The sequence below is a fragment of the Linepithema humile genome, chromosome 5, assembly GCF_040581485.1.
Source record: "Linepithema humile isolate Giens D197 chromosome 5, Lhum_UNIL_v1.0, whole genome shotgun sequence".
Classification (NCBI taxonomy): domain Eukaryota; kingdom Metazoa; phylum Arthropoda; class Insecta; order Hymenoptera; family Formicidae; genus Linepithema; species Linepithema humile.
In genome coordinates, this window is record NC_090132.1 from 7,254,946 (window position 1) to 7,282,170 (window position 27,225).

At 33.1% G+C, this 27,225-nt stretch overlaps 7 protein-coding genes and 1 long non-coding RNA gene across 14 annotated transcripts; 4 read left to right on the top strand and 4 right to left on the bottom strand.

The window, feature by feature from the left end:
- Positions 1–83: 83 nt before the first annotated feature.
- Positions 84–4,799, bottom strand: LOC105677285 (actin maturation protease). 3 transcript variants are annotated; one of them, XM_012375813.2, is made up of 5 exons: positions 4,151–4,799; positions 3,458–3,862; positions 2,918–3,250; positions 2,592–2,812; positions 84–1,250 (listed from the first exon to the last, which is right to left on the bottom strand). In XM_012375813.2, the coding sequence occupies exons 2-4, from the start codon at positions 3,670–3,672 to the stop codon at positions 2,611–2,613; spliced, it is 750 nt and encodes a 249-aa protein (XP_012231236.1). In that variant the 5' UTR covers positions 3,673–3,862; positions 4,151–4,799; the 3' UTR covers positions 84–1,250; positions 2,592–2,610. The 3 variants fall into 3 exon arrangements, with proteins under 3 accessions (XP_012231236.1, XP_012231234.1, XP_012231233.1); XM_012375811.2 differs by having other exon boundaries at positions 2,588–2,812; XM_012375810.2 differs by having other exon boundaries at positions 84–2,812; positions 4,151–4,797.
- A 619-nt stretch (positions 4,800–5,418) lies between these two features.
- Ada3 (transcriptional adaptor 3) lies at positions 5,419–8,303 on the top strand. The gene is made up of 2 exons (XM_012375775.2): positions 5,419–5,576; positions 5,661–8,303. Exon 2 carries the CDS (start codon positions 5,763–5,765, stop codon positions 7,101–7,103), a length of 1,341 nt encoding a protein of 446 aa, XP_012231198.1. The 5' UTR covers positions 5,419–5,576; positions 5,661–5,762; the 3' UTR covers positions 7,104–8,303.
- Positions 8,304–8,655: 352 nt separating this feature from the next.
- On the bottom strand, positions 8,656–12,080 carry ATPsynC (ATP synthase, subunit C). 3 transcript variants are annotated; one of them, XM_012375777.2, is made up of 5 exons: positions 11,929–12,080; positions 11,307–11,389; positions 11,073–11,174; positions 10,347–10,452; positions 8,656–9,418 (listed from the first exon to the last, which is right to left on the bottom strand). In XM_012375777.2, the coding sequence occupies exons 2-5, from the start codon at positions 11,349–11,351 to the stop codon at positions 9,255–9,257; spliced, it is 417 nt and encodes a 138-aa protein (XP_012231200.1). In that variant the 5' UTR covers positions 11,352–11,389; positions 11,929–12,080; the 3' UTR covers positions 8,656–9,254. The 3 variants fall into 3 exon arrangements, with proteins under 3 accessions (XP_012231200.1, XP_012231201.1, XP_012231203.1); XM_012375778.2 differs by having other exon boundaries at positions 11,905–12,053; XM_012375780.2 differs by lacking the exon at positions 11,929–12,080 and adding an exon at positions 11,803–11,826.
- A 22-nt stretch (positions 12,081–12,102) lies between these two features.
- Positions 12,103–12,766, top strand: LOC105677275 (uncharacterized). Its single transcript, XR_001101533.2, has 2 exons — positions 12,103–12,195; positions 12,292–12,766. It is a non-coding gene; the product is annotated as an uncharacterized lncRNA (long non-coding RNA).
- A 181-nt stretch (positions 12,767–12,947) lies between these two features.
- On the bottom strand, positions 12,948–15,244 carry LOC105677273 (mitochondrial glutathione transporter SLC25A40-like). Its single transcript, XM_012375776.2, has 7 exons — positions 14,744–15,244; positions 14,388–14,554; positions 14,172–14,306; positions 13,907–14,069; positions 13,595–13,791; positions 13,432–13,513; positions 12,948–13,267 (listed from the first exon to the last, which is right to left on the bottom strand). The coding sequence occupies exons 1-7, from the start codon at positions 14,862–14,864 to the stop codon at positions 13,020–13,022; spliced, it is 1,113 nt and encodes a 370-aa protein (XP_012231199.1). The 5' UTR covers positions 14,865–15,244; the 3' UTR covers positions 12,948–13,019.
- Positions 15,245–15,626: 382 nt separating this feature from the next.
- Positions 15,627–20,490, top strand: Pop1 (POP1 ribonuclease P/MRP subunit). 2 transcript variants are annotated; one of them, XM_012375772.2, is made up of 4 exons: positions 15,627–16,002; positions 16,130–16,333; positions 16,869–18,290; positions 18,383–20,490. In XM_012375772.2, exons 2-4 carry the CDS (start codon positions 16,210–16,212, stop codon positions 19,423–19,425), a joined length of 2,589 nt encoding a protein of 862 aa, XP_012231195.2. In that variant the 5' UTR covers positions 15,627–16,002; positions 16,130–16,209; the 3' UTR covers positions 19,426–20,490. The 2 variants fall into 2 exon arrangements, with proteins under 2 accessions (XP_012231195.2, XP_067210902.1); XM_067354801.1 differs by having other exon boundaries at positions 15,627–16,333.
- LOC105677271 (prisilkin-39) lies at positions 19,577–21,992 on the bottom strand. 2 transcript variants are annotated; one of them, XM_012375774.2, is made up of 4 exons: positions 21,543–21,990; positions 20,554–20,900; positions 19,989–20,276; positions 19,577–19,880 (listed from the first exon to the last, which is right to left on the bottom strand). In XM_012375774.2, the coding sequence occupies exons 2-3, from the start codon at positions 20,898–20,900 to the stop codon at positions 20,018–20,020; spliced, it is 606 nt and encodes a 201-aa protein (XP_012231197.2). In that variant the 5' UTR covers positions 21,543–21,990; the 3' UTR covers positions 19,577–19,880; positions 19,989–20,017. The 2 variants fall into 2 exon arrangements, with proteins under 2 accessions (XP_012231197.2, XP_067210927.1); XM_067354826.1 differs by having other exon boundaries at positions 19,577–20,276; positions 21,543–21,992.
- Positions 21,993–22,741: 749 nt separating this feature from the next.
- LOC105677233 (dynein regulatory complex subunit 2-like) lies at positions 22,742–27,025 on the top strand. The gene is made up of 7 exons (XM_067354832.1): positions 22,742–22,924; positions 23,584–24,137; positions 24,299–24,546; positions 24,925–25,214; positions 25,459–25,581; positions 25,889–26,122; positions 26,283–27,025. Exons 2-7 carry the CDS (start codon positions 24,126–24,128, stop codon positions 26,558–26,560), a joined length of 1,185 nt encoding a protein of 394 aa, XP_067210933.1. The 5' UTR covers positions 22,742–22,924; positions 23,584–24,125; the 3' UTR covers positions 26,561–27,025.
- The last annotated feature ends 200 nt before the right edge of the window (positions 27,026–27,225 follow it).

A 27,225-nucleotide genomic window follows, 5' to 3' on the forward strand; every position in this document is an offset into this window, starting at 1 on the left:
TTTTCTTGTGTGATTAGCAAGGCTTTCGAACGAGAAAGGATTTTAGTATCCTTAGATGTGTAATAAGTCAGATCTTGTTCGAATAAAAGTTGAGGAGCTGTTTTATTTAATATAATGGCAATTCTCATACAGTCTCAGGTGCTAACTAGCGTGTATCAGTAACAGTAATATCTCCAATGTAAATAAACTCATTTGCGATTGGATGAAGTAATACAATACTTATTGATATAAAAGAGATCGGTAGAATCATAATTTAAACATTAGTAAAAAATAGATACCTATTCATAGGGAAAACATCAGTAAAATATTAAATATAAAAACAAGAATGTGGTAACAATGAAATAATGGTCGTACACAATTAGTTCACAATTAATATTTCCAATTCTGAAACATGAGTGAAAAGCCGTTGACATATTTTGTATCACTATTACTGATGTACTCTATAAGAAGCAGAGATTCCTAGATTTAATCGTTGCACATCGTTAATTTCACAATATGGAAATAAAATTTTCTCGTAGAATTAACAATGATTCAGAAAAAAGTAAGTGTAGCACTCGGTCTTATTCGAGCGTAGCACCAATTACATCTGATACAGTCACTTTGCATGATACGCAATACTTATATATATTTTATAAAATATACTAATTTAATTTATAGTTTATACAATTTATACAAATTTATGTTTTTTTTCAGTATTAAATTAAGAGTTATTGATAAATAACTCTTAATTTAAACATAAATACATGGGCACGTGTATAACAAAGATTAACAATAATTAACGTCCTGATCATGAATATTACATTCTACATGTCGTATATGTGCCTATAAATTAATTCAAAAAATTGCAACATAAAATCTTGTATACAATTTTTACATTATAACACAATCTTTTAAACAATTTTACAAAAGTCAACGAAATATTTGACAGAACGTCGGCATAAATTCGTTTATCTAATTATATGCTCTGCTTTTTCCTATATTCATCCTCCTGCAAAATTTTTTGTGAACTGTATCGCGATGATAACGGAAGACATCATTCTATCTTTATATATTTGTATATATCACACTTACATCTTGATGAATTCACACAGAAAAAATATTTTCGATATTACATATTATCCAGATAACACAAACGTCTAAGAAGCATCGTTAAAGCCATCGTTAAAGCCATCGTTAAAGCTTAGGAAACATTTCAATTTTTTGGATATTTTTTAGTCGCTCGTATTCTCTGGATGCACATGAAACGCATTCTAAAAAAAAAAAACAAGATTCAACATTAACAAATATTTTCATAGAGTATTTTGATTATAATACAATGATAAAAATATCAGAAGCTTGAAAATCGGACAGTATATATCTGTAGTGCATATCTCATATTATAAATATGTGGACTCCGATCTTTTCACGGCACTTAGGTAGAATTTATTTTGAAAGGCTTCTCTCGGTTAATTCGAAGCAGCTATTAAGTCTACAAATTTATAGCATCTCTTTAATTTGTTTACAATTACGAATAATATATTGACAGGCATGATATAAAACTTATGGAATATATATATATATATATATATATCGTATGACTGCGAGAATCCAGCCAGTCGTTGAGTACCTTTCCAAGTCTTTTATTAAATTTATATATAATAATTTACTAAATTGTGTATAAGTTTCCTTTTATACATATGCATATATATATAAAAGAAAACTATACTTATAAATTTTCTTTATACTAATAAATAAATATTAAAACATAAACGTAAGCATAATCTTAAAAAATAATCAATAACATTCTGTCGGGTGACGCACTTTTTTTTACACCGAGAAATCGTGCGATACTACGGCTTGCAAGAAAGTGATGCATAAAATTGAAACATTGGAACACTAAAACTGACTGTAAAATCGAAAGAAAGGCGTTCTTCAAAATCTTAAGTTAAATTGCCTGAAACGCAGTTGCAAAATTGATATAACAGATTTACTCTTTATTTATTGCATCAACATAGGACGAAAACCACAATCATTATCGAAAAACCTACACATTCTATCTAAAGAAATGTATTTAGATCTGCTCATTTGAATTACCACTTTAAACAGCTTTCTAGTACATATACATGTATATTTACTTATGTAAACATCTTTACGTGTCTCATTTTCTTTACCATGCATGCGTATACTTCTGCGTTTCGATTTTGATAGGGACATAATACTATCAAGACAATTGTCTGTATTTGATTGCGCGCACGATTTTCAGAGATTGCTGAAATTCTTATTTATATCATATAATTCAAGTAAAAAAAAAATAACCACTTAAAAAAAAAACATTTTCAACAAGCATTTTCGATGCTGTTTCTTTTTTTTTTGGTAAATATTGTGACTAACATTGCGTGAATTATCTCGCTCGGATTAAAAATGTACATATTATAATAATTAAAGCATCTCTTATTACATATAATTATTAGTCGACTCTTGCGGAAGCTGTATGTGTGCAGACGTTATGTTATGTTTCGAATGTTCACCACATACCATAATGCAGATACAGAGTAACATTGTATCGGTAAATTTTCTTTTTTTTCTTGTAGCATGATATATTAATTACCTACAATTTTCTCTGATATAACTCTATATGTACGGATGCAGCGCCAATGCTCTGCCGCGTAAACCCTTTTGGCCTCCAACACCGCCCTTTGGTATGACGTATCCTCCTGCGTGTCTCGCTGTACCCTCCTCTTCTAAGTTGCCGTTACTTTCTATCAAGTCACGCAAGGGCCAACAAGCCAGATGACGCGATTTACCATGACGCGCCAAAACGTGATATCCTTGTCTAAAAAATATTAACAACCATGAAAATATATGACATAATGACCATTTTAATTCTGCAAAGTTTGCGAAAAGAAATACAAATGTTATTTTAACTAGATCTGTATACCTGGAAGAGATTAGTCCCACAAGCAGTGCCCAGTGCGCTTTGTGGCCCCTCTTCAAACATGGAGCATGATTGAAATCAGAATCGTAAGGAATCAGTACCATCGCTCCGTGTGCCAAAGCATGAGTTAACGTATCTGGACACTGTTGTAAATCTACTAGAATGTCGGGTCTATGATCGGGTAAATATTCCGCAGCTAATGTTCCCATGAAATCAACACTGTATACTTCTCCGTGCTGCGTGAATCCTCGAACACGAGCTTCGGCGAGAAGCTGACTCACAGAGACTGGTTTTGTATATTCTTGCGATGCCATTGCAAGCGCCACTAATCCACATCTGCAAAACATTTGCACATTTTGAAAACTTTGTACCAAAATATAACTTACAAATTTATCTCTGTCAAGCAGAAAGAATTGCAAATTCGAAAAGTTGCATATCAGTGTCGTATTAAAAAATTGAATATAATAAAACATTAAACGATAATTTCTAATCCATTTTTTTAATAAAAGGCGGCAGGCATAAGCTTGTTAAAACAATACTTACTGTGGCCCGTCTTGAAGAATCGGTTCTACTTGAGAGAAGTACGTTACCTCTGCGTCTTTCAACTCATTTCGTGAGATCAGCTTTTCGATTTCAGCTTCTGCGGATGTAAGCGTGATTTTAGCCCATGGGGGCAGAGAATCAGTGTCGTTAACTTCTGTTTTTTCACACATAGGTGCTTGTGGCAGACTTGAAAGAGGCAGGGGTGGTGCTGGCATTTTTTTTAACACCAAGGCGCAAATAGACGATTGCTGAATTGAATATAAAAAGATATAAATGCTCCGACAGCTACGAAATGTCGCCCATCGATACGAAAAGATTTAATTCTATCATTGCTCACAATGACCTTTCAATAACATTCAATAGGAGCATCCTTTGTTCATTGTAGAAAGTTGCTTCCAAAACTTCCTGCAAGATTTATGAAAATACAGCTTAGAATCTTAAATTTAGATCTCAGCCCGAATATTCTGCGAAGCATCGTTACTTGTAATTCGAACGATTAGATGCGATTATTTGAATCTATTGTATATAAGACGATCGCTCATCGTCAGAACATATTTCTCGGCTCTTAACCGTTTGATCTCGAAGAACTCGGCAACAAATATGGTACAATTGTTAGCACGATATCGACACGAATAAATCTAACGATGCAAAAGGCAGTGTCAATACGTTTTATTAGATGGAAATCGAACGTACCGTCTACGAGATTTCTGGAGATTTCTAATGGCAGCGCATCACACTATCGACATCGAAAGGTATAAGAGCCACGATCGCCTCTGTAACGCGGTGTAAACGGCATAAATATACATTACTAAGACACAGAGGCTTTAATTCTAATGACAAATGCGATATGAAAGTCTTTCAGATAGAAAACAAATCGGCTGTTTATTTATTGTACGGCGGAAAGAGCGATGAGTGACTATCACGCTGTATGACTTTGACGTTTGCACATCCCTTCTCCTCTCCCCACTTCGCATCGTTCACCCCACCTTCCTGCTGCTGTTCATTCTGTGACAAATCGTGTGACTCATGCATATACATTATATAATTTCCAAATTGCACGAACACTCGCATGCGCCTGCATCATGGCTCTTATTCTACCGAGTTTTTTAACAATACTGAAACAAGACACGCCGATTTCTTACGGTTATGCTTTAGAGATGTACCATGACGTGCCGATAAACGCGAGTACAAAGCGTTATAAGCCCTAATCGCAAACGGTCGTGGAAGATAGAGGAGTAATTTATAGAACATTTTTCGAAAGCTCTTTTCAAGCCCTTTCAAATGCATTATTTTTGCAATTTTTGCAGTTTTTAACGGTCAGAAAACGCCTAATGAGTTCTTCAATTTTTTCACAAGTGGACGCCTAATCGCGTCCTACAATTATTAACGGCCAAAGAACGCCTTATCGCGTTCTTTGGCTATATGCAATTGAAGGACGCGATTAGGCGTTCGCTCGTTGTTAAAAATTGCAAAAATTGAAAAAGTAGTTTCACTCTCTCTATTTCTTTTTAGCACAGCGTGTCAGATACTATTTTTATGCTTCTTATGGGCCACTTTTTCCAACGTCGGTTAACTTCAACCGACTGGTAACTTTTCAGAATAGCCAACTAAAACTCGAAACTTGTATATACATATACATATACAAATTTCGAGTTTTTAGTTGGCTATTCTGAAAAGTTACCAGTCGGTTAAAGTTAACCGACGTTGGAAAAAGTGGCCTATTATGTCGAATAACTTGCAAAGTTTTTGTTTTATCCAAGTTTTTGTCCAAATCACATCCCAAAGATTATTGGACAAGTTTATGCTACACGAGTCGTTTGCAATAACCAATCAGGTACTTCTTTACTAGAAACTTTCTGACCAATAACGGACAAACTATTCGATTATTTTATTTCTTATCTATGTATTCTGCATTCTATGAGTTTGTTCTTTTTATAGTTTAGTAGCATGGCCGCAAGAGGGGAGATCCTTCGGAGTCATTACACATCTACTCTCTTTTTTTACAGTTAATGGTGACGATTATAACCTTTATAATAATGTGCATCATTTTCTTTATTCATTTTTTTATTAATTTTATTCATATATAGCAAACATATTTTATTCCTAAAATTAATGCAAGGTACGTATAATATCTTGATGATAATAGTTATCGAAAAATTTTTTGCAAACATTGAATACTTACGTTAAATAATTGTAATTGTAGACAACATGAAATCTGTTTGAGGCTGCGTTAAATTGGTTACAATCTTTGAAGCAAAGACTTTGATTGTTTCTGATTACTGACTGCCACAACTCATTCAGAAATATGTCGGGAAAAGGAAAGCAAAGTTCTAAAAAGGCTGTTGTCAAGGCACGTGAATCAGGGAAGACGGCTCAGTCTTCACTGATGAACTCTGACACAAGTCCAGAAGCACCAGAGCCCACAACGTCTCAGATTATTTTAAAAACTATCGATAACAGTCGACATTTGCCAAAATATATCAGCATCTTGAAACGCTCAGCAGAAGAAGGTGTAGGCATGGAAGATCTTGATGAACTACAATTGGAACTTGAGACTCTTCTGTCGGCAGTTGTTGTAAGACATCGTACACTTCAGGATGAAATTACTAATTTATCCTCAGCGGAAGAACGTAGAGATAGAAGATCAAAAAGTGGGAAGAATTTGTCTTTAATAGATAAAAAAGTGCGCGAGGAGAAATTCAAGCCGAAAGAAGTGAATGCTAAAAGTCAATCACCTATACATACAAAACTCTTCAAGCAGAAAGCAATGGGAAGTTCAACCAGTCAGGTGGTACCAAACTTACACGATATTACAAGGATTGAGGGATCTAAGTCGGATGTGCCAAAATTGCTTCTACCGAAAAATGACACACCCAACAAGTTCTGGGCATCGGTGGATCCTTACTGTACCGACATCATGCCCGATGACATTAAATTATTAGAAGAATTGGTTGCTACGCATGGTGATATAAGTGAATTCAAGAAGATTCCTCCTTTGGGCCGTCATTATAGTTTAATGTGGGCACACAACGATCTGCTGCAAGAGGAGGATGCAGCAAATGTGAACAGGGAAAAGAAGAAAAGTCGTACAGATATGTCGCATTTGATATCGAAAAATGATAAAAAAGCTAATGGCATCGCAGGACCTCTTACTCAGAGACTGGTTTCTGCACTGTTAGAGGAGAATGTGTACGTCGCGAATAATAACACTGAGAATAAATTATTTCGAGATGGGGATCCACCTGTCTTGAGAGATCTCACCATTCAGAATTCCATTAACTTGGAACTACGAATGCATAAAGAGCTGGTTGAACAAGGATTCTTAGAACCTGACACACAGAAGAAGGATCAAGAAGACGATGAAATTTTAGCGGAAATTAAAAGATGTCAGCAGGAACTTACTGCATTGTCTAATCACAATGTTACGCAGCTGAAAAGATTACTAAATCTAGCTCAAGATGAGAGTAAAAGGCAAGCGTTAAAACGGAAAATTAGTGTTGCCGACAATGAGGTGATCGAGCATTATAAGAAATTGACACTTGCGAAACAGAGAAAAGTTCCACTGACGAGAAAAGACCAGGAGAAAGCATGGACATGCCTTCGAGAACGAGAGAATCTTTTAGAACAATTAAATTCTACCAAATAATAATTCAATAGAATCTATGAGGTTTATCAGCGAAACGGAATAATTTAAGAATATTTGTTAAATATTCTATATAGTACAACATTATAGAATACAAAGTATATATAGAGTCTTCAGTTTATCATGAAGAATATTCCTTGCAGTGTTTGCATATGACAATGCTATAAACTATTACTTTCTTATGCTAAGAAATATATATAGATTTAATACAAATAAAAATACTTGCGCATATTGTGATAAAAATTAATTTAGAAATTAATTTTAGAAAAAAATAGAATCTATTAATCTAATATACCAAAGCACATAAGATTACAAGATTAATTCACAAATTCTGAAAAAAACTTTGAATCTAAATAATGTGTATGAACAAATTTTTTTAAATTTAATTCCGAAAATAATGGATATTATAATCAAATTAATCACATTTTATAACATATGTATTAATAATTACCATATGAAATTGACATAATTCACATGGTGAAACTAGGTTTTACTTGTAATTTCATCAATTATTTAAAAATATCATTTCATTATATTAATTTTTACTTATACCTCCCCCTTATTATATGCCAATATCTTTCTTTAATGCAAACTTTTAACATAAAGTTTATAATTTATAACACTACAAAGAAAATCTTCATATAAATATTACATTAAGTGTGTGTATGTGTGTTATGTATACATATAGATATGCTTGTATATAACATACATATATAAAGTTTCATCCTCACATGTATATACATCACATCACTGTATCCCCGATTGCGCGTATTCTGATTTTTAACTCCATGATTTATTATAAAAATCCTGGATTGTGTTCTAAACACATAACATAAGTATTTAAATATATGTAAAGATATAAAAGAAAAAATGTAGGACTTTGTGTGTCGATTGGCATATCGATTTTAACTCAATACGTTAGATTTATTATATTTATAAAATAATTTTTTGTGGACTTGGTAATGATTTTTATCATTACGAATGACACAATATTTAGAGCGCTTACACGATTTAAATTAAATGCATTTAAATAGTTTTGAATGTATGTGTATTGTACAATCCCAACTTAATAAATAAATGATAGACGTATATTAAAATATAATTTAGTATGCAATTTGTTAAGTACAATACTGGATATCTTTAATTTTTACGAAACTGTATTTGTAGATTTGATTCATAATAAAGCAAGACATATTTCAAGAATATACTTGAATACAAATTTTACGTATATGCACGTAATTTGATAATAACAAATTGACAGTATATTATATATATATATATATAAAAATATCTTTTAAATATATTATATATATATATATATATTTTTGCCACAGCTAAAAAAGCCCTACAAGATAATTTTATATTTTAAGAACACATTTAGTTAATCAAGATAACTTTGTACTACGAAAATTTATTTTTACATAATTTACATAACACACTATGTAGAGATAAATTTATTTTTGGGGGACAACGGTTTATGTGAACAAGACGTCTTCGAACAGAGAACCTGATGAAAGAGGAAATTTCAAGACAAGTATTTACAAAAATTCATATGTTCACGACAAAGGTGTTTATTCGTTATTACTGTACAGTTCTTTTTTTTATCGTCAAGAATTACCTCAACAACGTGCGTACGCGACGGCACAACAATGATGAATTCATTAGATGACAAAAAAGATCTTCGAAGAGTGAACTATATCGCATAGGACACTCTAAACAGGATGATTAACGTACGTGCGTGTATGGGTATGCGGGTGAGGCTGTCGTTTCTTTTTTTTTTTCTCTCTTTTAATTTCAACTTTCAATAATGTCTTATTCGTTTCGTTACACTGAAATTGTTTTATAACAATGTGAGTTATACGCTACATGAGACAGTAGGCCATGAAATAATTACAAACAAGCTGAAGGCTTGGATAGGGCCGGGACGGTCCGCACGATGACGTGTAACTGCATGTGTACTGCAGCCCTTGTTCTTTCTTGTTCATTGTCGCACCGTCGCACCCCATCGAACCACGAAAATCTGAGCTTCTCTAATGATTTCATGGCATCCCGCGCACCAGAGACAGCCGTCGCCTTTCCCCATAGAGCCAAGCGACGCTGCCTTGGCAGTGACGCACTAAAACTATCAGCAATTTCTTATGCAGATATTGTGGCTTAAAAGGCGAAAAGGAGTAGGAAAGCCATCATAAGACAAAATAGACCCATGGCCTCAGACAGGGCAAAGCCCAAGATGGCGTATGAGAATAATTGCTGTTTCAAGGAAGGATTCCTCGCATAGCCGATGATTAGAGAACCGAATACGGATCCAATTCCAGCACCTGAAATAATAATTTATCCACTATTACAAAAAAAAGATGACTATGACAAAACAATTTCAATTGGGGGCTTTTATTGATATTTGAATCACATTGTGCCAACTGTACTTCTGTATGTACAATGTATTATATAACGATCTATATACACGTATCCTATTTAACAAAACAGTGAATATAAATCGAGTAATTAAATATGTTTTCCAAAAAACTGAATGTATCTTATAACTTCACTTCCATGAAGGGATCCAGGGAGGGATTCAAAAGGCGAATAATATAAGGAGGGCCATCATCAAGCAAAAGAGACCCATTGCTTCAGACAGCGCAAAGCCAAGGATAGCATAGTTAAAAACTTGCTGTTTCAAGGAGGGATTACGTGCATAACCAATTATTAGGGATCCAAAAACCAAACCAATACCAATTCCTACAATATAGAATCATTTCTTTAAACACAATATAGATATAACAAAACTATTTTAAAACAAACATGATGTTACCTAATAAATTTATAATTTATTAATTTTATACAATTGCTCATTATCCATTAAAAAATAAATATATCACACCTTCCAAGAGGAATTTAAACATCTTTAGTAAATTTCAAAATAAATTCTATTATGTTAAAAAAATAAAAGATTATATAAGTGTGATATTAAGAATACTATAATAAATGTTTAAATTATGTCATTTGAAAAGGAAAGGAAAGGAAAAGAAGAAATATTCTTATTCAAGGATTGATTTTAAAATTATTAAATGAGTTCAATAAAAAAAAATTGTAATAAATTCAAATCATCCATTAAAAATATCTCATTGACAAACTTATTGTACAAATTCTATTATTATTGATATATTTTACTAGATATATTATTTTTTATACCATTATTATAAAATGCTCTCTGATAACTAATAATTATAAATTTTTATAGATGCATACCAGATCCTGCTACTCCCACAGTGGCAGCTCCAGCACCAATGAATTTTGCAGCAGAATCAATGTCACGACTGACTGTGGAAGTTTGGAAGCTACGCACAATTGGTGACTGCACCAAAATATCACAAGTTAGATATCATTAGTATTTGCTTGTTAAAAATATACAATAAGATTATTTATAAAAAGTTTTTGCTTTACAACTTTGCATACATAAAGTTTCAATGATATAATGACATTTCATAACCTCCACTTCTCTGTTGGACCAATTAAAGACAAATTTCCAAGTATGAGATCTGAATAAAATATTTAATAACTATTTTAGTTAATTTACTAAGAATTAATTAAAAAAGAGCTTCTATAAACTAGTACAGATCTGCCATCAGTTACAAGAAATACAGATATATTTAAAATTAAAAATTATGAATTACAAAATACTTGAATACTATTAAATTTGTTAAAAATTGATATTTAATGCCTTCTATACTCAATTAACATGTCTGCACTTCATTTTAATGTATTTATTGTACATACTTGAATGTCAAAAGTGACTGATAATGATTTAATTTTTCCTCACAATTACAAAATACAAAATTCTACACTATCAATGTCAACTTTTATCATTAAGATTCAAAATCTTTACTTTATACAATAAAACTAGTTGCTTATGTAACCTTGATCTCAAAAAGTTATGCAATGTAAGAGAGGAAAAAGGAATGATAACCTACTCACCAAACTGACGGGCGTCTGAATTTGATTCTGCTGTAAGGACTGGCTGTGGCTGATCACGGCACTGCTCAGCGGCCGTAGATAGGTCTTGGTGCCGGAGACCAACTGTAACGAGGCAAGAAAATATGCATGTTTGAGGAAAAAGTGTGAAAAACAAGGGGGAGTTGTTATATAATGCACGCGCACGCGAAAATTCGCCGAAAAGTCAGTCAAACTTTTCCTCTTTCTTTTACTTACGGTGGATTTAGCGATGGGCGCGATGAATCGGCTGCAGGCGTACATGGTGACGTTTGCTATGGTGCGGACTCTACGCAAGATACCTGGAAAACGAAAATACGCACGGTTATAGGTCTCGTATTAACGGAATCACCACCACGACCTTCGGCGCGCGAGTGTCGTAAAGCTGGCCACAGACGAAGTGGCCGCGTGCCGTGCGATCGAACCGTTCGCCCTCGAGCGCCGAATATTACGTAACGCCGCAACGCGGTCATCGTCGACTTCTCGCGCGAACAAGTTCTAGACAGTCATCCGTAGAACTCGCTCGCGACCAGCTTCGGACGGATCCGCGGAATGACATACGTCGATAAATCCTGACGGAGACGATAAATGCCGGGTGGCAAATTCATAAGACAGCACGTTACGATGGAAAATGGCCGCCCTCCCTCTCTCGATTCGCACGGCTATCGAGCAGACGAACAAAACGCGGCCGACGAAAGATGCAATATTGACTCACGTTTCCGATAATAATGCGTGCAGAATGCGTGCACTCTATCTTGTGACTCGCGGCGCGACGTTAGCGACGGACGGACACGACTACGGGACGATTTTTACTCACTTTGCACAGGCAACGGGCACTCACCAAAGAGCAGTGTCGAAGAGACGGCAGAAGGACCCGGCCCTTGGAATGTTAGATTGAGTATGAGTGGAAACGCGTGTGTACGTGAAACGCCTGACAAGAGCACCGACTTATCGCGACCGCGGCTACCAACGGAACGGACCGACTTCCGTGCAGTGACCTATTCGCTCTTCTTCCGAGCAAGCCCCCTCCGACTCCGTTTATCGACCAACCGAATTTAGCCGAGCAGACTTCTCGTCCGCAGCGAATAATCAGTGCAAGCACTAAACTGTGTGTTAAGTTGCCATCGTGCGAATAATACCATTATTTCTGTCTTCAATATCATGATTTATCTAATAAAGCTATATTTGTGTCATGTTGAAGTAGAAAAGATGCAGAATGATGTACAAGTAACTTTTAATTTCTCTGTTGACTCCACGTTGCTGTTACCGCATACGATATACAGTTCAGTGCTGTGGACAACAAAGAATCATATCCGATCCGCTAGCGTGATTGGCCACGATCTGACAATTTTTTTCCCAAATCAAGGAATCAATTTTCTTTTCTGAAGTACTCGTGATTTCTATGGTGTCATTATTTAATGTGTGATTATATCTTATATTAATTAATTGTTAATAATGTGCGAGAAGAATATCTATTATTACTTACGAATATTTATAACCACAAATTTTGATATCGATTTTTCAATCAATGAATATAAAATTAATTATAAGCACTATCTTTGGTTAACAAATCAATCGCATGCATTAAGGTCTATTCAGACGAATTTGCATAGTCGCATATATGAACACGTATTAATGTATATAAATAATACAATCAAAATATAGAACATGACAATATAGCATTCTTTGATGTATTTCATTCAATTGCAATTAAAATTAAAATTATAATTCATGTTTATATTTATAACAATGTATATACATATGAACATTATGTTATTCATATTTTAAAATTTATAATCATACAATCTTAACACCGAATTATTCTAAACTAATGAACATTATACAAAATTAGAAATCAAATTTAAAGATTAACTCAAATTTATATCAGATTAATTCGTATAAAAATTGTACAATTTTCTCTGTCATAATTTGTCATTCTGTACTATTAGATTTGTGCTGCAATAAATGAACATCACGCTCTATCTCAATTTCGATACTCTTACTAGCATTATATGATTGGAAGAAACGCTTGCCATGTTCGAAAGTCGCAATCATAATTGCACAAGCTGGAGCTACTTTTACCAAACGTGGTGTTAATCCTGTAAATAAACCTCTGAATCCATTCTGATGATAAATCCTCTGTATGATGATCCAAGTATTGCTACTGCGAATAGGTTTATCTAAAAATTTATATAAATCAACTTTATAATTCAATCTCTACTTACATTTCATTTCAGTTATTAAATTGATACAGCAAAGATATGAAACAAAGTTTTAAACATCGAAAAAAATGCTAATAAATTATTAAAAAAAGAAGAAAGAGTTCATCTTATACAATATTTACCTGAATAAATTTCTTTCTCACCCATTTCGATTTGCCTGTGCGTTTTTACTACATCAAATGGAATAGTGAAAAATGCTGCAATCTGCAAATTTCCAGTTTAGCATGATTGTAAGATATATAAAGCATTATAACAATAAATTATATTTTTATGAAAAATACATACAGATCCAGCCACAGCTCCCGCTGCCAGATTAAAAGTAAAAGTCTGCTGGGAGTTATAAAACATTTTCTTTATAGTCTCATAATTCAACCAATATATAGCACTAAAAGGAACGTCACGAAGAAGTGTTGAACTCAATCCCATCCATAAACCAGAAATACCGCTATATTTCACAACCGTTTTCAACACTTGTGTTATTTCTGAAATAGATATAACATTTTAAATCATAAAAAATTTTGGATTAAACTTTATTACAATTTAATATTATTATTACATCATTTGTTATTTTTACACTAAGATTTGTATTTAGCCTACCTGGATAACTTAGTCTCTGTGATTGCATTTTTGTTCTTATTAACTCCACTGGACTCACCAGTGTTGCAGCCCAGATCCGTGCTGTACCACCAGCTAATACTGGTATCCAAAAAGGTTGTTCAACATTAGTTCTCCTTTTCTTAAACTCTTTATTGTACTTATCCTAAAATGTGATATTATAACATTAACATTTCTAGATTATATGCTTTTAACTAAATCAGTGATGCAAAGAAATAAAACAGTAAAAATAGCAATGTATTTTTACCTTAAGATATAATCTTAGCTGTTCATATGAAACAAAGTATATAACAGTTGCAGGTATAGCTAAAACAAGAGTGGGACTCAAGCCACTCCATAACGATATTATACCCTCATTTCTACTTATTTTTATTAAAGCGTCCTGAAAATAAAGAATTAATTAGAATAACAGAGATTTAAAATTAATATTAAATTGTATTACAATTGTCCAATTATCGCATACCACTGTTCCATTGAATTTTCCATTCCTTCTCATCCATTCTGGCATTTTACCATTCATACAAGGACATAAATGATCCATTAAACCATTGCAATAAAGAAAACATTTATTTGACAGCATTGCTTTCTGCTGCGTTTGAAGACGTATTTTTACCACATCTAATGGAGTCACTGTAAAAATCAAACAAAATATATAAATAGTTAAAACATTTTAACTTAACTTGCCATTTAAAAGAAATATGATTGTATAAGCAATCAACGAATTAAAATCTAAATATATTGCATTTAAAAATATAAATATTATATTTTATTTAAAAACGTTGCATAATTACACAACTGATACATCAGATACAAACTTACCAAACACCGATGTGATAAATGCACCGGTGCAAGAAGCTACAATTTGCTGGTATGGTCTAATACGAAATCTTGGATCATCCAAGTCGATGTTTGACGGTATGTTATTTAATTTATTCATCATAGAGACGGTTTCACTTCAATTTACACAAACATATGAACTTTTCTTCTCGCAAAGATTCTCTCAGAGCAAGTCATTAGCAATATCGACGCAATATTTCACAATAAAATAACGCACGTGACATCACGTTTATTTATTTTATATGTAATAATTAACAAAATTAAAGACTTGATTAACCTTTCTTACACGTACATGATGTTCGCTTGCATCAAACTAACCTTATCGATAAAATTCAAAGAATACTAAGAGATATCGAACTTCTATATTAATGATCTTTCAAATGTCGACAAATAACATGTGATTTATTTATCGAAGAATCATTGTGCTAATCATTGCCGGTTCTTACTATCACATGTTATAGCATTGTATAGCACGACACATGATTAGAAACTCAAAACATTTCATTCCGCTTTAAGGTATATTCAGAGGCAAGCTTGCACAAATATTTTTATGTGCATAAGAAAATGATTCAGTCGTGAGTCTCTTATAAATTTATATTAATATTTGTATTAATTTATATTTATATTATATTAAATAAAATTTTATTCTGTAAGATGCTAGTTACTAGAAGGTTGCATTCTCGCCCAATCAAATGCGTGCATATCAGCCATGAGCCGTCATTGGCCGTTCGAGTTTCCCCAAACCAATCCGATGGCACCTGAGCTAGTCTTTCATTGGCTCACACGTAATCGAGCTAAGGCGTAGCGGTGTGTGGCTGCGCGAGCGTGACTTCGGACTTCGGACACGAGAGTCTGAGTCGAACCGTCCAAATGTCTGCACGTGCGCTCGTATTCCTTTGTATCGCGGCGCATCGTATCTGATGTAAAAAGACTGTTTGAATAAAGCCTAATAAAATCACATATTGCCCTCTCATAATTATCTTACAATTCAATTATTTTAAAAATATTATAGAAAGGCATTGAGAGCCGTCGCAGGATGCGAAATTAGTGCAAAATTTAAATTTTTTCTTAAAGAAATTAATTTATTAGTCTACGTGAGACAGTTAACTCAATTATTTTATTTAAGACTCAAACATTGTAGTCAAGACTCAAACCATTGGTCACATGCGACCACACTATATAATATTTGAATTCAAAATGAGATCACGTGGACTTAACCTCTGTTTGATTTCGTGATGCCGGTAAACATGTAACAATTCTACAGAAGTTCAAAAATAATCTTTATTTTTTTATATTTTGTGCTGTTATATTTTATATAATATTATTGTTGATAATATAATTGTTACATTATATATTATATATTTTAAGTGCTACAATTCTGAAACATACTTTTACTTGAAAGAATAAGTAAATTTGGTAAAAGTATAATATATTGACAAGTAAATATTATGGCAAAAAGGAAGCAATTTGATGAATTTTTGGGAGGATCCCAATCACTTCCACATGAAGTTTCCATTGCACAATTCGCCTCTTCACGAGCTCAAGAAATATCCATGATGACATATTCGATAGGTAATGTTGTATTAACAAATTAATAATAATATTAAGGTTCTAATAAATTTGTATTATATCTGCTTCAATCTGTTCTATGTTAATATTTCACATCAGTTATGATTTGTTTTAAATATTGATTTGGATGTCAATATTGAATCAGTTTTTCCTTTACAAGAATGTAAAAATATTAATACTTTTTTAATAGATATAGTGATAAGAGGATCTCAAGCCCAAGTATGATCAGCCGAAACGTTTGTTCTAACATTGGTGTAATAAAGAATATTTTTCAAGAAATACGATCTACTTGGGCTTGAGATCCTCCTACCACTATATCTATTGAAAATTACAAGCCTAGACTTCAAGTTTATTAATACTTTTTTATTTTTAGAGCTTTTTACGTGAATAATAAGATTTTATTTTTAGACAGTTTAAAAAAATTTGCTTTAACTAAATCTAATTAAGATTTAGCTAAAGAAATATTTAATATTGAAAAATATTGTATTTTAAATATACAATATAATATTTTAAACACTGGTATCTTTTTCATTTGCAGAAAATCCTAAGCAAACCAAGTTGGTGTTTCAAAAGCTTCCTGTATATATGCGTAGACGTGTTATGTCTCACAATGTCAAAAGACTACCACGTAGATTACGAGAAGCACATTTGGCACAAATGACAAAATCAGCAAATGGCAAAAATTTACCACTAATAAGCAAACGGCCATCCCGGAAATATCGTAGAAGACCACGCAATTTACTTTCTGAATACAGCCGTAGACAACGTAATAAAATTTGGTTGGAAACTCACATTTGGCATGCAAAACGCTTTCACATGATCGACAAATGGGGATATAGAATTGCGAATTATCCAAACGACAAATGCTTTAGAGCTAATTATCGTGCTGTCACAAAGCACTGCCTGCTGCAAGATATTTCTTACTATACTTGCATTGAAATAAAAGGAGAGGAAAATTTGCTAAAGACAACACTGAAAACACATTGCAATCCAACGACGTTAACTTTTGCAGCAAAAAAATGGATTAATGGTAATAGAGAAGGTGCTGTGATGTTTTTTAAGAAAAATGGTTATCCACATTTCCCTATTGGCAATGTAAATTTTTTCTGGCGACCGAAGGAATCGGATGTTAGGACAATTTGGATCTGGGTACATCCTGCCTTTTACAACGATTTTTTTGATGAGATAATATCGAGTTTTGAATTTAAACAGAAAAATGTTGAAAAAAGCGCAACTGACACGCACAACTTAAACTGTCTGTATACAAATGATTTAAATTGCGAAATGATTATATTAAGAAATGCATTGAATAGATTTCGACTCTATGGACCATTGGCTCTAAAAGTATTAACTGAGGCATTACATCTACCATCCTTAACTGAATTAGAACATAATTTGTCAAGCGAGAAAGAATTAGACACAAGTAAAGAATCAACAGACAGTAATATTTTGCAACCTACAGAGAAAATGACAATTGACGAAACAAGTGAAAACAATACTGTAATTCTGAAAGATTTGAATATACAGGAACTTAGTAAAAAAGTATGGCATATTAAGTACTATAAAAGTCAGGAAAACATGGAAGCTTTTAAGATACAAAATCAATTGTGGCAAACAATGAAGTCTAGGGAGCCAAATTTCTTGCCAACGAGTATGATTATTGGATTAACTGTTTTAGATCCACGTTTTTATTTACCTGAGAAAAGAACAAAATGTAAAATGGAGGAGACAAGTTCGCGATTAAAGCCAATTGATCAGTCACCAATAAATTCAAACCGCACTCCTTTTTGGGATGCAGAAATACGTCATACTGTGAGCAATTCCTGCGTGTCCACAAGTGCAATTAATAAGCTCAGGGGTGAGTGTCTTGTACCTGGTATATTAAACGACCAGTATTACAATGAGAACATCATGGCAAAGATACCTATACTCCTTATTCAGAAGGAGGGAACGATTACAGGTATGTAACAAAATATAATTTGTATATTTGTAATATACAGTGATATGCATAAATTTTAAGATTATTGTTTACAACAAATTATATGTTAACAGGTTTAGGTTCTGGTATGGACATTATTATACCAGCTAGATGGTCAATGCCATTTTGGATTGCCTTCGTAATGCGATGTGTAAGAGTAGGAGCGCTTCGAGAATCAAGATCAGTAGCTTTCGAAAGTTTGATTCTAAATGTACTAGATATTAATGATCCCGACAGTCCCGCTTACGCGAGGGAAGCATTGTGTACGAAGGAGGAATTGACTAACAAGTATTTCCGCTATCCGCCAAATAGAAGAGTGAATTTTATTAAGGTTGGTATTAGCAGCCCTTTTTTCTGCGACTGGAAAAATTTGACGAAGGACTGGTCGGATGTTGAAAATTTTTACGTCCTGAGGAGTCGTGAACATTTACTGCTTTTACAAGCGGGCATTACTTCTCCTGTTAAGAAAAGATATGCAAGGTTGCCTGCTCAAGTTACAAAATCCGACTTTCAAGAATTGGACAAATATAAAAATTGTTTAGTTCACGTTAAAGTATCTATGGTGGGAAAAGGATCGCCGAAAGAGTTTGCTATTGTATGCATGCCCACGCGGGAAGATTTGGAAAAGTTTGAAAGTAATAAGAAGTGGTCGGGGCCTGTCGAAAAACGTCACGCCGATCCGAACGAAAGGTCTCGTAAAATATTGCGCAAAAGTCACTTGATGCTGTTAAAACGCTTAAGACGGCACAGAATTCGATTGAAGAAAACGCTTGGAGACAATGTATTGACATTGTTGGAAGGACCCAGCGGTAAGTTGGACGAAGACAAACACTTGGACATTTTATCGCGGCGCAAAATTATATCGAATCAATTGGAAAAAATGTCCAAATTGTATCTCCCGGAATGTACAGACGTTCGCTATTCCTGCGATAGAGAAGTTATGGGATATTTAACAATGGGTCACTTATCGTTTAGCGAAGCAAAAGGTATTGGTATCGGATATGTCACATTAGCCTCCTTACTTAAAATGATGGATAAAAGGTCTGATATCGCTCTTGTTAGAAATACTAAAACGCGACAATACAGATTAGCAAAGTTAAGTATATTAGGTCTTTAACTGTGTGTGTATGTGATATGTGTAAACTACTAAATGCATAATATCTCATTTCATTGTGTCGAAAATAAAAGAATATTATATTTTGATATTTACCGCCAGATAATTTTTTGAAAGTTAATGAATTGGATAATAGATAACCATGGTCAATTGATTCGTTTTATATAGTCGATTTTGTTCAGAAATTTTATTATGCTTCAAAATATTCAACACATAAATGGTTTAAATTAAAACATGTTTGGTATAAATTAAAACTGTGTAATTTGCATCGTTGATAAGTTTCATAACAAATATGTAAACATATCTACGATGCATAAATATTGCGTGCACACTGTACAAAAAGGAGGTAGCTCTTATCATCATTGATAAATATGATTCACATAAGAAGCATTCAATTTACATTACATTTAGAAAGAAATCCACATAAATTGGCAGGTAGTTCCGTTCATCGACGAGATCTACAAGAAAATGTGTTACTGTATTAATTTTCAAATATCGGATATTGTTTTTCAAAATAATGTGAAATATGTAAAGTATGAAAATTTAAGTATGTATCAATTACTTACTCTCACAATACACATTGAAGTCGGTCAGTTTACCAATAGTCGTAACCCAGTCCTCCGTAGCTGTAGTGATGGTGGTGAGGTGAGTAGTAACTATGATGGGGAGCGTTATGATAATGACTGTGATAATGATAGCCGGGGTTGTAGCCGTGATATCCGCCGTAACCGCCGTAGCCGCCGTAGCCACCGTAACCGCCATAGCCGCCGTAGCCACCGTAGCCGCCGTAGCCGCCGTAGCCGCCGTAGCCGCCGTAGCCGCCGTAGCCGCCGTAGCCGTATCCGCCACCAAGGCTAAAAGAAGATTACGACAGTTTACAGAAAAGCACTTGACACTTTCCCTGTAATATTTTTAGCAAACTTTCGAAACTTCGGCAAATAACGAATCGTGAAAATTGAACTGACAACATCCGGAACTCGGTAAAAATGTACGCAACTTTCTCACTGCTGAACATCTTATTATAGTTTTATATAAATATAATGAATAAATAAATAATGTAAAATGCAACACATTTCTCTATTCTCTTTAGACTCCCATTTTCAGAGAGGTAGCGTGAAAGATGTAACTTACTATTTAGCCTTGTACAGTCCAGCACCAAGAGCTCCGGCACCCAAGACTCCAGCGCCGAGGACACCGGCGCCCAGAGCACCAGCGCCGAGAGCTCCGGCACCGAGAAGAGCACCGCCCAGGAGAGCCTTCTTTAGGAGAAGCGGGGCTCTCTTATTGCGTGGTTGCGTTTCAGCCACCTCGGTTGAGTCTGGTTGTAATGCGGTTCCATCGAACACGACGATTTCCGATTCCGGTGCCGCAGGTGCTGCTAGCGTTTGCTGCGGCTGGTCCTGAGAGACGGTCTCGGGTTGTTGAGCGTAGATTACAGCTAGCACAGCGACCAGCACAACAATGTACCTCGTCATCATCTGAACAAAAAAATAGGAGTTATTGAAGAGAATAAAATAGAAAAGTCTAGTCGATGACAACATGAATCTTGCATTTTGAACATGAACAAGTATATAAATAATTGATCTTTTTTTAATATAATTTAAAAAGATTTCAAAAAATGTTACAACTGTTTGAATCATTGAATGTCACGCATTCCTTTAAATAAAATTAATATAATAATGAAATAATTAAAAGTATGTAACATTAAATACTGTATTTAAATGGAACACATATAAAATGATTGCTCAACTGTTATTAACGAAATAATTTATCATTTAAGTATATCAAATTTAAATATGTGAATAATCTAAAATTGTGATTTAAAATCTCGGAAGAAAATGATTTATAACAAAAGTTACACACAGATTTTAAAACTTTGTCTAAAAAATATTTAACAATAGTTATAATCTGTCAATATGCAATTGAGAAGAATGTATATAACAAAATTTAACGTTAAACTATCTCTAATTTAAAGACTTTAATTTTTTCTACTTTTTTACAGGTAATTTAAGTCTGCACATGCAAGAATTCTTTTATCGCAGATCTTGAAGAGTCAAAGTTTCTGTAAGGTTTACTCCTATATCTCTTCGTTATGGTGTGACCATGCACCACGTACGTACCTTGTTTAGGAACCACGTTTTCGGATGGAGACTGACTCTTCCCAGAGCAGCGAGTCCAAAGACTTTTATACGATGAGTTCAGACCGGCGTCCCCTACCACCGGAAACTTATGCCAAATTCCTCGAAAAGACAAGTTTCATTCTCGTGTCCTCCACCTGAATACCTCTTTTACTTATCCGCCGCCGCCCTCGTCGTCTCCCTTGATCCCGCCAAATCAAATCGAGGTCTCATTTCCCTACGCGCTGACATTGAATCTATCCAGTGACTCGACAGGAATTCCAAGCTTGAGATTGAATTGCCGAAATTGATTATCGTGATTTCCTCGCGTTCGCTCGATCTTCCCATTAACTTTCAAAATTCGTTGGCATTGTACTTCCTACATATTTACATTGTACTTCCTACATATTTACATTTTCGCGTTACAAGCGTATAGCAGTGAATGTGTGAATTGACTTTGAATGATGCGAAACATGATCATTTACAAATGCTGCGAAAGAAATGAAGATACATGGAAATTTTTTTTTCGACAGCTCGAAATATTTTATATAAATATGACTTATATTATTGCTTGCAAGAGATTTATATTATGGAAATATATATATTATGTCATCATTAATATTTAGAATTTCGATGGCTTATGCAAAGCATAGTATTTTTTGGATATTTTTTATGTAATTCAGAAAGATTTTGAAATAACATATGATTTAATACCATGCTTCCTCTCGATAGTTCTGTCACGTTTTTTAGTGGATTATAACAATGTATTCATTGCATTATTATATAAATAATAAATGAAAGTCCGTGAAAAACGAACGGATTCGTACAATCGCGTGAGATAAACTATATTTGTTGTGACCTTGGAATAAGCACACGTTCTCCATGCTTTTACGTAATAAATGGTAAATGGTAGATGAAAAATTAGCATAAAGTGTTTCCAGGGAATTCCGGATCATTGACTTTTTTCTACGTGTTTTATCTATGCGTATATTTCACTCCATCATCTATATTTGTTTCGACATGGAAAATGCTCTATGAATTAACGAGAAAGAACAGCAGAACAGAACTAGAAATAACCTTAACACAATTGTCTATGTGCATATCTAACTTTATGTAACTCTTATTTTTATCAGAACTGCACGCAAATGTCAACACACAGCATAATTTTGGGCGTAGCCTATAAGAATTTATCATCTTGTTGATTATTAACCTGTTGTATATAATAGCGTTTTTTTCCTGAAACATTTATTGATTTTCAGGTTTTTCGCAACTTTGTAAAATCCCAATGTTATCATCGAGCCTCTTTTAAACAATTCATAATTCACGACAGGATTCGAGAGATGAAAGCTATATTTATAATTCTATATGCCACGTTTAATTTTTTGGTATGTATATTCTGATTTTTCATGTTTATTATACCATAGATTTTTATTTCGCGATCTGTTGCGAATTTTATTAAGCCCACTTTAGACGATCTATAATTTTGCAATAGAATATAAAATAGAAATCTATAAATTTATATAGATTTCCATATAGTCATATGTAGTACAAAACATGTGAATAACAATAACATTATTGATTTTAATATTATATATATTCCAATTAAAATACATATATACAAAATATATATAATTATATACAGTGTATATAATTATAAATAAATTCCAATTCTCAAGTCTTGTCACAAATTATGGGTCACCTAAGTGGATTTAATATAGATACACTGATAATCATACTGAAATTAGAATCTTCACATGGCATTGTCACATTACTTAGAAAAAAATACATAAATGTTCTTTGTTTTACTTTCTAATTACTTATGAAATATCTTACATAAATGATTAATTTATTATCTCAATGAAAAAATAATGTGATGGATGCTATCTCTAACAATCTCTGAGGAAACAACTTGTATCTGTAAAATATTTTACATGGACAATCTTGCATAATGTGACCTTGTTATTAATGAACCTGCCGCTTTGTAGGATGCTAATTTAATTATACCTCGCAATCGTTTAATAATTTAACTTTTCTGTTCCCTTAGCAACTTGTTATCTGTGCTGTACCTTAAACATTCATTTACCAATCGTTAGTATTAAAAGGATAGCGCGCAAAGTCTACATATTTCTATGGGAATGGTAGTAGCGCCGGCATGGTCATTGCCACAGAATGTATATGCAAATTAAGCGCATGCTTAATGTCTGCATTAATAACATGTCTTTCGAAATCAAATAAAAATCGTCTAAGATACATACGAGACCTGTGTATAAGACGATATAAACGAGAAGATATTCGTTGGTGAGAACTAAACTACTTCCACGCAAAACCTTGATAAATAAATCCAAAGTTAAAATTCTATTAAATATTATATTGACATAATTGATATTATATATGTATACATTTTTAAATGATGTATCTCTATATATTGTACTTTTAGATCCAAGAAATATATTGAAGAAATTATGAAAATTAAATATGTATAAAATAAGAAAATCGCGAAAAACACATGCATCTCGCAAAGGAAAATTTAGCCTAAGAATTTTACACCAAATCATAAACTTTGTTAATTGCAACGCGATTTAAAACATGCGACCAGCGGTGAGTAAGATTTTATTTTTTATAACAATTTTTTCACCTTAAAAGACCACTCATATATATATACTATAAATAATAATGTGCGCGCGTATGTAAAAATGAATGCAAGTTTATTCTAAAAAAACATTAAAAAACATATTAAAAATGTTTATGATGATATCAAGGTAGGCAAGGCAGATAAAAAGCGAGAAAAAAAGACTAAAGAACAAAGGGAACAGGAAGAAGAGGAACATGCTCGAATGTTGAGAAAAGAGCAGCTAATGCGCGAGATCAAGCTCGGTGCTCTGACTACAAAGCGTTATCGCACGCTATGGCGGGAAATGATGATGAGGATCAAAATGCCACAGATCATCGAGGATGTGGAGGTCGCATGGCGCAATTTCGACCGAGCTCTTGACATCAAGGACTACAGGTCACTATTTGTGTCAACTAAATAGGTTACGCAACAAAATTATTTAACGTGATTCTTGCATCAGGATTGAATAAGAAATTTGTGTGGTGACTGAGAATATATTTAATATTCATTTAATATTAATTTTGCAACAATTACTTTAATAAAAAATCTTTTATTGTATGTATAATAACTCTTTTGGAACTTTTTTAAATGTACTCATTACAAACTGTTGATAACATTGCGCTATTTCTGGAAAAAAATGTCAGTATTCTAAAGTCCAATTTTAATTTGAATGTGATTCACTGAAAAGAACGAGAAGTTCACATCTTTCCTTTTTACAAAGAAAATTTGCATATTTTTTCAGAGATATTTTTACATGTATCTCATGTTTCACAGAATAAGTTTATTAATGGACGAATTAGCCGAGGCCGAAGAGCAGTATCAAAGAAATGTACGATCACATATTGAAACCATTGATCGATTATTAAGATCATACAAAAAGAAAATGGAACGCGAAGAACAGAATTATAGAGCGACTTTAAATGAGAAGCTTGACCAGAAAGACATTGAAGTCAATAAAATTTGTCATCAGCAAAATGAGAATGAGATCTTCCTACAATTAGTAACTCACAACGTTCAGCAACAACTGAAAGAATCACTAAACAATCTTAAGAGCATTGCATTAAGTATAGATATTAATCTTACATAATTTTACTTATATCTGGAATAATTAAAAATAAAGATTAATTTATGCCAATACCATAATTCATGTTGGCAATAACAGATAATATATTGAATAGAATTATTTAATAAAAATAGGTTTTAATAAAAAGAATGGAATAAATACTTTCGAACTAAAACGGATGATTGTTATAATTTTGTACAAGACCTCTTAGTTTGACTAATTATATCTGAATTATATCTCTAAAGGTAAAATCGATGCATTTGTGGCGGACAGTAAGGATATTCGTCGATTTTCTGCAACTCAACTTGAGAATCAGTTGCGAAGCTTCTGGGAGGAACTGCGACAAGTATTGTCAGACTACCAGAATAGTAAGATTTAGAACATCTAGATTGCATGTTTTAACGTTATATTTTTTATATTTACAATATTTTCCATAAATATTGTTTGTAATAAAAATTATATTCAACTTCAAAATCATGAACACGGAAGAACATTTGTATGTGTTAATATTTTGACTAAAAAAATAGTTAAACTTATATAAAATTTATTTTTAAATTATATTTCGATCACATAGATAATTTCCGAAATAGAATTCGATCCATGTAAATTAATGTAAACTAATTTTATTCTAACATCCAATGCGAGTTAATATTAGTCAGTATGACATCATACCAGAAACGAAGGATCGCCGAAATCATTATGAACCACTTAAAGAAAAAGACGGAAAAGATCAACAAGTGATAGCACAACAATTATTACGTACGGCGAGTCTTTTCGAAGAAATACAGAAATTCCGAAGCAAAATAACGACGTACGATGCGGCGACTAACAGAGAGATTTCTGAAATTCTAGCGGAATACGATTTTTTTCAAAAAGTCTACTGGACTGTAAAAAATCGTTTCCTCTTCGGTGCATATTATTCTTTAATTCTTTGGTTTATTTAGATTGATATTTTGTATAACTTATATCTCGAATTTTTTTTCTAACTACACAAAACTACATTAACAATCGTGTTATCCCTAATTATTATTATAATGATCTCGAACTGAGAAATGTAAAACAATTTCAGAACAGGCGAAAGACAAAGAGCAATTGAAGATACTGTCTATCGAGTACAATAAGACGATAAAGCATTTAGAGCGTCTTGTAAATAAAGGCAAACGACTGCTCACGCTGATGCAAATCTGTCGCAAATATGAGACGCAATACGAAAAGATACTTCCCTTTGTTGAGAGTGCAGAAGATTCAACAACTTCCACGTCACATCAAAATGCTACTCCGCCAGATATCCGGGATGTCTCTCACCAGGTTAATTTTGTATTCAGAAATATGTGCATACATTTATAATAAAATCAAGAAATTTTAAAGAATTTGTCCAATACAGATTATGAATTATCAAGATTTGACAAATTTCTGGCGACGAGTCGGTCTTGCACAAATGATTACTATGCAATTACGATCGGAGAGAGATAAATTGAAGATTGAGGCAAATCATTTACGCAAATGTCTTAATTCCTATATGATGCAGAATAAGTAATAGCAAAAATATACAAAAAGTGTAGAATACTTTCTGAAAACTCACTCGTAACATCATATTTTCCGTGTTCTTTCAGATGTACCTGCAACGACCCGTAATTAATATCGCTACGCTGAATAATTGCAATTATCGTGGCAATTTTTATCGTATACATGTGAGAAATTTTACATCATTAAAAAGCAACAAAATTGTTTTAAACATAAAATAGTATTTTCTGTCTCACTCGCTCTTGTTGGCAATATAGAAATAATAAACTGCAATTATTTATATTATTTTATATATAAAATGCAACATTTACAGATAAAGATTATAAAGACAGTCCAACTATCACTAATATCAAATTTTATAATTTGTCTAGATTTGTGATCTGGGATTATAATTTTACTGCTTGTCGGTACAATAATTTGTAACCGTACATTAGTTACCATATAAACCGTTGATGAATTATGAAAAAATGCGTATGAGAAACGAAGTA